The 10,405-nt window shown below is 33.0% G+C and overlaps 1 protein-coding gene across 3 annotated transcripts in view; it reads right to left on the bottom strand.

The window, feature by feature from the left end:
* Window positions 1–3,118: 3,118 nt before the first annotated feature.
* Window positions 3,119–10,405, bottom strand: part of LOC136272669 (transient receptor potential cation channel subfamily V member 5-like) — a 30,252-nt gene continuing 22,965 nt past the window's right edge. For 2 of the 3 annotated variants that reach the window (XM_066074673.1, XM_066074675.1), the window contains 2 exons: window positions 3,623–10,162; window positions 3,119–3,217 (listed from right to left, as the gene is read on the bottom strand). In XM_066074673.1, coding sequence (XP_065930745.1) covers window positions 7,482–10,127 — 2,646 coding nt within the window. In that variant the 5' untranslated portion in view covers window positions 10,128–10,162 and the 3' untranslated portion in view covers window positions 3,119–3,217; window positions 3,623–7,481. Of the gene's footprint in view, window positions 3,218–3,246; window positions 10,163–10,405 lie in introns of those variants that run through there. The other variant, XM_066074674.1, reaches the window with a different exon arrangement.

The raw sequence follows: 10,405 nt of genomic DNA, 5'->3' as shown, positions 1-10,405 counted from the left end.
GCACAATTGTAAGGTTAAAAAATAAGCCGGATAATTGTTTTTCCTAAATGGAATTATAAATCTTATCCACACTTCAGTTTGTGAAGATAATCATGGTTATTTCAAAAGAATTAAAAATAAATCTTATTCAGGTTAGCTCAAATTTTTAGGTCAATTCTAATTTCAGTTCTCTCATATTTTTGCGTAAATAATTGATATGGATGTCATTTTATGATATAAATATTTTCTACCGCATACCACATGGAAATATAATAAATAGACACACAAAGTTCTTTTTAGACGCAGCACATAGAAATTCAAATACATCATTTATATAAAATTTCAAGTCATTAAGGTCTTTCGTATTTGAGGTCTTTAGTATGTCCCAAATACCATTCCCGATACATGTTTTGAAAAGAATGAAAAACTCCAAAACTTTCCGAAGATATTTAAGTCTCGATAAAAACGAGTCTAACACGACAGGCTATGACCTACTTTTCACTAACGAGTAAAACAAAAAATATGTAATGTTTTAAAAAGCATTAAACATATTTTTACATGTAAATTTGCTTTTAAGTCATAAAAATAAGCATAATATTAATTCAAAAAAAAAATAAAAACTATCCTGTAGAAACGCAGTTACAATATTTAAATGTGTATCAAATAACAGACCGCCTCCTGGCGGCCCGCAATAACATATTCGTGAACAAGCTTATCTTTTAAAAAGATTGGTGAGCTAGCGCTGTAGCCATCATAAAACACAGAAACAGATTTCTAAAACAATAGTTAAAATTTCTGAATCGATTAATTAACAATAGGAAGGCACAGTAGTGTACTGGAATTATGCTGGAGTGGGATCTCAATTTAGAATAGTGACTCTAGAGTGGGTTTCATAACGGCAATGGCATATATCATTGACTGTGCCTTAATCACTATACATCTACTGTAATTTCAATTTCGAGGTGAAAATTTTAAAGATTTTGTAGCAATCGTATCTTCTCGGGCCTTTCCGGCAATCTCGGAACACATATTCGAGGTTGTTTTCCGAGCTTGAAGGTAGTTAAGATAAAGCTAGCTATTTATTTTAATATTTTAATATTTAGAATAACTATGCATTATACGACCTACAGTGTAAGCTACTGTTACTTTTTGACATTTACAATAAAACACAAAACTTCATGTAAAGATGATGAAACGAAATTCACAGGAGGGTACAGTATATCTACAGAAGTTAAGTATTCCCAGTATGGAGTCGAGCATGCGTAATCCAGTGAAAAAGACTAACGTAGTTGCTAGCGCTCGAGAGCACTAGCAATTACAAATGAAATAAATATCTCTCTGTCTCTCTCTCTCTCTCTCTCTCTCTCTCTCTCTCTCTCTCTCTCTCTCTCTGAGTTTCTTCAAATGAATGATGTCTGAACAAAATATTTAAAGTGTCCGATAGAGATGAAGTCAAAATTTTTAAGACAAGATCACGGAAGAAACTTTATCTAAATGTTTAATTTGTCTGATAAAGATGAAGTCCAATATTTTAAGACAAGATCATGGAAGGAACTCTGTCTAAGTGTTTTTAAAATGTCTGATAAAGATGGAGTCAAAAAACTTAAGACAAGATCATGGAAGGAACTTTATCTAAACGTTTAAAGTGTCTTATAAAGATTAAGTCAAAAACTTAAAAACTTTAAGACAAAATCACGGAAGGAACTTTATATAACGATCCACTGATTCTACGATTGCTTCTATAAAAACGAATATACCACATGCACAGTGTAAGAACGGAAGTGTACAGTTATGGGCAGCGCTGTTTGTCGAAGCAAATAAACAAATAGAAGAGGTAGCTCAGCGAACAGTCAAAGATTTTTAATCAAACAAATTGATAAATAGATGTAAAAAAAAAAATTCCTTAACAATTCGATTGTTATGGTAATAGAATGGCACAAGTATAAACAGTTGTATTCCTTTTGCAACATGATTTTCAATGTACTTTTTGACAATCAATATCCAATGTCACATTCCAAAATTGAAATGATTATTTTGTACGAAATACAATCATTAATATATTACGACTGAATAGGGGATATGTGGAGGTAGATATATACTTTAAGAATATAATCTGATAATTTGATATCATTGCAAATAAAAGTAGAAAAAAATCCTCAGAATATCATGAGTTGTCATTATTTCATGCTGTACGCGTAACGCAATTTTAAGCATATACCGGTATTTTCTACTTAACACTCTTACAATTTACTTATCATTTTCCAATTAAGTGTACTCACTGCACACTGAAAGCATTAAATGCAAAATTTCAATCAGATTAGAATTTTCTGTTTCCATTGTCCGTCTACAAGCCATTGTACAAAATGATAATTTTTTGCAGCATGCATGATTACTGACCTTAATAGAAAATCTCGTCCAATATTTACATTTTCTCACACTGTTTTATTTAATATAGCGTGGTCCACATATGAGTTACACACCTACCATTTTACCATTATCAATCTTATGTTTTGTTGATATCAGAATAAATAATGTTGAATAAATTTTAGTACTCTGTTGTATAATTCTTATTTTAAGTATCAGGAACAAAAATATATCACCCAAAACAAACATCTTAACCGCTTGATTGTTGTAACGATTTAAACTAATGACGAACTTCAACTAACCTAGAAAATCAAGTTTTTTGATGGCTTTCTCTCGTCATTGCAAACATTTACCGTGTATAACTTGTATCACCAGCCTAAATATCAGCTTTTTGGCAAATAAATATCATGTAAGAAACATGTATGTGTACCTTAATAATTTCAGCTCCAGGTGGTTTGCTTTAAAAGAACTGTTGGGTAAATGTTGAAAATATGTCTTTGTAATCTATTCCATGCACTATTTAAGGGGGGGGGGGGTCTACACCGAATAAGAGTAGGAGATTTTTGTTGCATGCATTTGTTACTAATGATAGGCAAAGTATTCAACAATAATAGACCTCAAAGAACAATACTATATTTTTAAGAGAATTTTTAAAATATTAGTCTGCTTCCAGATTACCCCTTATATGTCAATTTTTTTTAACATTTCTGTTTTAAAACTCTAATGAAAGTGAAATGTTATAAAGTTTGAAAATGAAAAACAAAACAATCATGAATGAAGTTTGTATGATATTTATTGGAATCCACATAAATATGAAACTAAAATATTTAAAAATTCTTTTAAGGTAAACTGCTGGATGAAATCCCACAAAAATCTGAAAATAGAAACAATAATCGTTGGTTAATGAGGTGAAAAACAGAAATTGAATGAAATTGAAAAAATAAAAGAAATACTGAATTATTTCAAAAATCTTGGTTTGAAAGATCCTGTTTAAGGGTTGTCTTTCTTGATTTTACTTGGTCTCAAATAACTTGGGACCAATTTTCTAATTTAAAAAAAATCTCGAAGAAAAATTTAAAAAAGGTAAAAGTTTATGCTAAATTGTAGGAATAAGGTTAGTAGTGCTTATGATAATGTGTGAATCTGAAAAATTATATATTTGATGAATGCATTATATTTATATTTAACTCTTTAAAAAAAAATGTTAGTAGTTACATTGCCTTTTACTTTTTTACATACAATACAAATTATAAACAACCATATGCATATTTATACATACATTAGATGTCCATAGTGATACACATGTATGTGTGGTAATTAAAAACATGCTCTTTTTCAAGATTCTGTCGTTCCCTCATTTGGCTTGCAAATCCGGCTTCCACTGCTATTGTTAGCCAACCTAGCTATATCTATTTAAATTAAAATACATTACTTCAGTTTCAAACTTTCAATGCAAGACTTATACTGCAAATGTTTTAAATTTGGGAAGTTGGAATCAATTAATACAAGAGATGGTACTACGGAACTTTAGTTTTATATTAATCATGCATATAGGGTTTAAGTGAACATTATCTGCTCACCTTGATCGATAATCCGTCACATATCTATGATCGTCTTTTGCAGATGACATGACAAATATGTATTGCCATTAGCAGGGAAACAGTATATTATTTCAATTTCACGTTTTCTCTACATAGCAGCTGATAATCAATGTTAGTTGAAAGCTTTAATCACGAAGGGAATTGACATATTTTCTAAGCGCTATGGTGATTTCATTCTTATCTCATCTCCCTCGTTAGAAGAGTTCAATTGAACGGTTTATAGCTATTTTGTACCACGACATAATGCTATCAATATGAACAAAATGGCGTTTCAAACGGATGTCAGACATATTGTGACGATGTAGCCTTCCACCTTAAAAAATTTAATAGTGTTCGTCTAGCATCAATGTAAAATAATAAACGTTGCAGATCTATAAATGAAGTGAGTACAGCGTGTACACTACTTATTATACTTCACTGGAGAATTGTTGCATAAAGAAGTTAATTTCGAAACAATGCAATCGCCTATCATTTCTATGTTATAACTACGTGTATATCATAACAAAATCACAGCTTGTGGTATTCATGTCACAAATCAAGTATTAAACAACAAATAAATGATAACTTACAAACAAATTAAACTTTTAAACAACACAAAAAGTTGAAATGAATAATCCAATAACATTTATTGTTTTTCGATGCCAACAGTTACGCCAATGTTTCAAGTTGTTAAAAGTAAAGTTCTTTTCTGTACCGTGAGACGAAGTAGATACTAATTTTACCCGCACTTTCTAAAGAAAGTTCGGGTATATTGTTGTTATACTGTTCTGTACGTCCGTCTGTCTGTCCTCCGTCACGTTTTACTCTCTCAAACTGCTCTTAAATTTTATAAACCAGCAAACTGAACTCTTGGAGTTTGATTTTGGGTGTCATGTTGTTTTGTGATAAGGTTTCAAAAATTCTCTACTAGTCCTGGGGGTCAAATAATTGGTAAAAAAAAAGTTTGGGGATATGTTTGGGGTGTCCTATAGATGCGCAATAAGGTTTCGGAATTTTCAGTTTTGTCCTCGGGGTCATTTGGTGGCTGAAAAATGAGGGTTTTTTGTTTTGTTTTGTTTTGTTTTTTCATACAAAAAATGTGGTTTCAAAAATGTCAACATTTTTTGTAGTAGCCAAACAGTCTTCTAGAACATGATGGGGGGGGGTGGCATTTTGAAGTGAGATCATGTTAATTCTTGAACACTGCAGGTCACAGAATTTTTACACGTTTGCATTGTATCGATGCAGTCACTTTTTTACTCTCTCATTCAAGTCACGAGCGGTAAATTCTTAACTCCGCCTACTACGGTCTGATTGGACAAGGGTCAGTCAACATTTTTTAATCAGCGAAGATGCTATAGCAAAGATTACATACTAGCACTTAGTTCACTTACCTGTATTGGATTCAGGGGTAAACCCAGAGATGTCGATATTGCATTCTATTATCGTTTTACTAACAGCGTGCCAGTTTGCTTGTCGGGCCGTGCTTAAATTTTGTACGCTGATTATCATATAACTCATTTATTGGTTGTTCAATTTCATTGAAGTTAATATTAATTTGCATATCAAGCTCAGAACACAGAAACGCACTGACCAATGACATTACATGATTTTTTGGGTAGCATATATCAACACGTGGACAGTCCAAAGCTTGTTGTTGTTAAATGTATAAATATATATGCATAGAAATAACAGCGATGTCACCAATGACGTTGTCATGACGTGACGTAACTCACGTATTCAAACAGCATCAGACTTTGGCGTGACAGGCCATCGGACTTAAGCGCAGACAATCGGACTTTGGAGTCTTACACATCTCGTGGCAGTTACCTTCATTCCTACATATCTATTTATATACTTTGAAGCAACCATGGCCATTATCGCCAATAAATTTTGTTCGTTACTCTGACACTAAGTATTTTTATTTCTTCTGCAGAAATCATTTTTAAGCAATAAGTTGTTTTAAAAACATTTTTTAAGGGGAATATCGCAATTTTCATCAATACGCTATTTGATATCTTAGTTTATCGGGCACTTTGCGCTTATGATTATCCCTACAATACATCTTCATCGGATCTGGTTATTTGTCACACTTTATGACGTCATCCCAGTTTTTCAGAAACAATTCACAGTCTCTCCACCTTGATTTAAACATACACATCAATTTTGTTATTTAAGCAAACTGAGGCCATTTGTGCCCCGATTCCAAACGTTGTAATGTTATATCTATATGTTATATCGTACTGGTTTTTCTGCGCTCCCGTTTCTCCATTTCATTTTAGGAACCAACGCTTTCTGACAAACCATCTTGGTTGTTATTCCAGGACGGCAGATGCCCTTCAAGTTGTTTGCTAACTGCGGATATAGGCTTACCAGTAGTGTTCATATTTTTTATATGGTCAGTTAAATTCTAGTACAGCTATGTTCTAAGATTCGCCACCAAGAGGTGTTTGTCCGTTCCCAGGGTAAATCTCGTGGTAATAACCTTCATACCTACATATATTGTTTTTATATAATTGAAGCAGATATGGCCTCTATCGCCAAAAAACTCATTTCAAATAACATAGTATTGTTTATTATTCTGACACCATATTTTTTAGTTACATAAGCAGTAATTGGTATTTGTATGCCTACTGCAATCAAAATGAAAAAAGGGTCTTAATTTAATTTAAAAAAAACATTTAAATCGTACATTAATTCATCTCAAACTATGCATTCTGGTTTTATACACTATATACTTGTATGATTAAAAAGCAAACTTTTACATAACAAAAATATATCAACCGTATAAGAGGCATGGTCACGATTTAATTAAGTAAAAATACTATTTTTCTGTTTCTATTAGTTACAGTGCTTTAGGACTTCATTTCTAATGATCAAATGAAATTTAAGAGTCAGTCGTTGAGTTATCGACAAGGTAGGAGACACACAGGTCTTGTAAACAGGGCACGTGTCCTGTTTTTGTTTACATACATGTAGGTTTACTATACAAGCTGAATTTTCAATCTTCTTTTTCATTTAAGGCATGAATAATCATTTCTTAACATTTAAACCATTATTTGAGGTCAAAAACTGGAATTATCAAAAACAAAACAAAGCAAAGACCTGTTATCTCTGTAACTCGCTTATAACTCACTAATGATGCTTTAATTTTTGCTGCTTATTAAAAATGCGCACCTTACTGAAGCATTGTAAACATTATTATTTGGAAGTACATTTTTGACCAAAATCGTGGCCATGCCTCTTTAACAACATTCATCAGCTACATAACAAAACATGTTTCAAAGAAAAGAAAAAATCTCTTAAAATCTAAGAATTTTAAAGACAACATTTCATGTTAAATCCCAAACGTGATATGCCATTCCTTTGATGTAAAGCACAGAAAACAACGAAGCTTGAATGAACATCAAAATTACTCGCAAAAATGTCTTATCAAATATAAACAATAATTGTTTCGGGGGTTTTTTCCCCTAAAATATAATCACAGACAAATTCATACACTTATAATTTCCACTTTGAGATTCATATACATTTTCTAAAATGACCTACTAATTTCTTTCAAGTAAAAGAATCAGTTATATTCCAAATTTCATACTCAGATGGTTTTTTTGCGTTAATTTGTCTATCAAGCGGTAATCTAGCTAGATTAAGACGACAGGTCAATGGCTCAATATCCACAACAGGCGAATGTTGGTTTCGAGTTTCCATGCCATTCATGGAAAAGGATTTTCCCATCTGCGATACTAAAGTCGGTTTCTTAGATGAACGGACTCTTGGTGATACTGGTCTAAACTTATTTGACTCTTCATTTTCTTCGTTAGTGTTCGTTTTATCTAATTTTTCTAGACGCTTTCTTTTTTTCTCCTTTTTTGACTTCATACGACGAATGCGTGGTTGAAAAGACTGCCGTAGAGACCCAGAGGCTTGAACCCCCGTCGTATAAATCGAACTTTGTCGAGCAGGGAAAATATTAGAGGAAAGAGGATTTGTAAAAGTTTGACTCCTTAATAGGCTTTCCTGAGCGCGGGATTGTAGGCATAGTGTTTGTATTTCGGCAGATTTTTTTTTAATACATGTTTTGTCCTCTGGTGTTGCATATTCCATTTGCAATGAATGTATTTCTAAAACGAATCGCTCTTCTCCTTTCATTGTCCTTGTCAATGGATCATAACCCATTGAAGTTATTGATTTCCCTTCACAAGATAATTTATAACCAAAACAGCAAAACCAGAATATATCCTCTATTAAGAGAACTATAGATAACTGTTGTATTCGCCACTGAGGAAACCGCTCTTCTAGCACAAGGGAACATGTCTGTGACATCATTGCAATCAAGGCATTTAGCATAAGAAGATATGTGAAAACTGTAAAGACAATGAAGATCGTAACCGCTACCCACGGAATTCGCGCAGAATTTAGTACGCTTATATCGTTGATCCCAATTCCAAGCTTAAACATTGCCATCATCGTACTTCTATACGACGTAAAATCGTCTTCGCCTGTTCCTCGAAAAACTATGTACATCCCAGCGGAGAAAGAAAACAACCCAAATAAAATAACTAGTCCAAATCGGATAAGATCCCCGATGATCACCTGCTTAATTAGTTCTGTGAAGAAGCTGAAATGTTTCCAAGGTGAAAGAAAGAAAACATTCAACCACCAGCCGCAAATTAAAGCAACAATAAGCGGAATGTTATCATGTTCTTCTATTAAGGACCAAACAACATCAAAGATCATTGTACCAGATAGAATTAGCATTGGAGTAATATATTCTAAATTATGAATAAAGTAAAAAATGATATTTCTCTTTCGGAACTTAGCACTTAGCAAACGAACCCCAATTAAACCATATAAACAACCGCAACAAAAAGATACCCATCGGAACCCGTAAACAAAATTTTCAGAAAATAATGTAGCATTATTTCCATTCACACTCTGAATGCCTACTTCAACGATGTATACGCTATATATAGTGAAAAATATCATAAAAAGGTAATGAAGTATCATCAACATCAAGAAAACCCATTTATAAGAGTCCCATTTCATTTTTATGATATTTTTAACAGGAGTTAGCTCAATAATACGATAGGCATCTTTTCTATCGTAGTCATATCTGAATAACATTTCTAATACAGATTCTGAATTGAGATTGGAACAGCAAGAGCAAGGTGCACATGGTGTTTCATTTGTGTGAATCTTTCTTTTAGATACTCCTTCAAATTGTTGAGTTTTCTGATTTTGTTGTGAAGCAGCTCGTCGTGCGCGTTCTTGATCTGAGGTGAGAACGATGCTAACAGTGTCTATTTCTGTTATGTCGTACTCTTTAACGTCATACAACCCATCGTTTTCTCTGATAAAGCAGTAAACATTTCTGATATTAATTATCTCTTCAAAAAGCTGAAAAACTCCGTGTTGAGCGGCAAGTTGAAGTGTGGTCATGTTCTCTTTATTTTTCATGAACCAAACAAACGAATGTATGTGTCGACATTTATCCTCGTCAGAGTTGTTATATACGGTTGTGTCGATTTGATATTTGCTTTCCAGTTCTTGGTTAAGATATTGCAACATTTGAATAATTGCCATGACTTTTTCTGGGTATATTGCTGCATATTTAACTAGAGAATGAAATACGGTATCACCCTTCTCATTTTGATCATGCAAATTAGCTCCATATTCTAAGAGAAGGTCAACGATCTCAGTATTACCTGTCAGTGCGGCAACTGTTAAAGGAAGTTGTCCCATCATCACAGTGTTCACAAATTGAGCTCCTGTCGCCATTGAATGTAATAAACTACTCATCTCTTCGTGTTGTTTCTGTTGGACAACATCCAGCAGTGTTTTAGTCAATACAACGTTTCCCTTGGTAATAGTTATATGAAGGGCTGTCTGTCCAGCCAACGGCTTTTTATCTTCGATTTTTGTAATGGGTAAGTCAGGACATAGTTCTGCAAGCTTTCTTATGAAAGATTCATTATCAAGCTTCTTGACTGCTAAATGGAGTAAAGTCTCGCCTTGAGTATTTTCGGTTACATAATCTTTTAGCAATTCAAGTTTTCCCTCTCTTCCTAAAGTCTCAAGCCTAATACTGGCACTTTCAATATCTCCGTTTTTTATATGTTTTGCAAGTGAAAGAAGAAATTCTTTTTTTTCACCGCTATTAATCAATTGCGTTGTTGACATTGTAACATACTTCGTTCGCTCCATGATGAAAAATGTTGTTTGACCTGATATAACGGTTTCTGTCAAGACACAGAAAAAAATATTCAGTTGTGTAATTTTTTTTTTGGGGGGGGGGATTAAAATATTCTGTTGACACATTAAGAATCATTCTCCCCAAATGTTTAAAATGTGTAAAGTAAGAAACTTGCAAATATTTAAAATTTTTAGTTTTGTCTATTTTTAATGCAAAGGGGCATAACCTGTCCTATGTTTAGTGTCTTTTAAGGCAGGATGCCAATATTTTTTTTTGGTATCTATATATC

Source organism: Magallana gigas, chromosome 2 (assembly GCF_963853765.1).
Source record: "Magallana gigas chromosome 2, xbMagGiga1.1, whole genome shotgun sequence".
NCBI lineage: Eukaryota > Metazoa > Mollusca > Bivalvia > Ostreida > Ostreidae > Magallana > Magallana gigas.
Note: the sequence above shows the minus strand (reverse complement) of the source record. Positions and strands in the feature narration are given on the sequence as shown.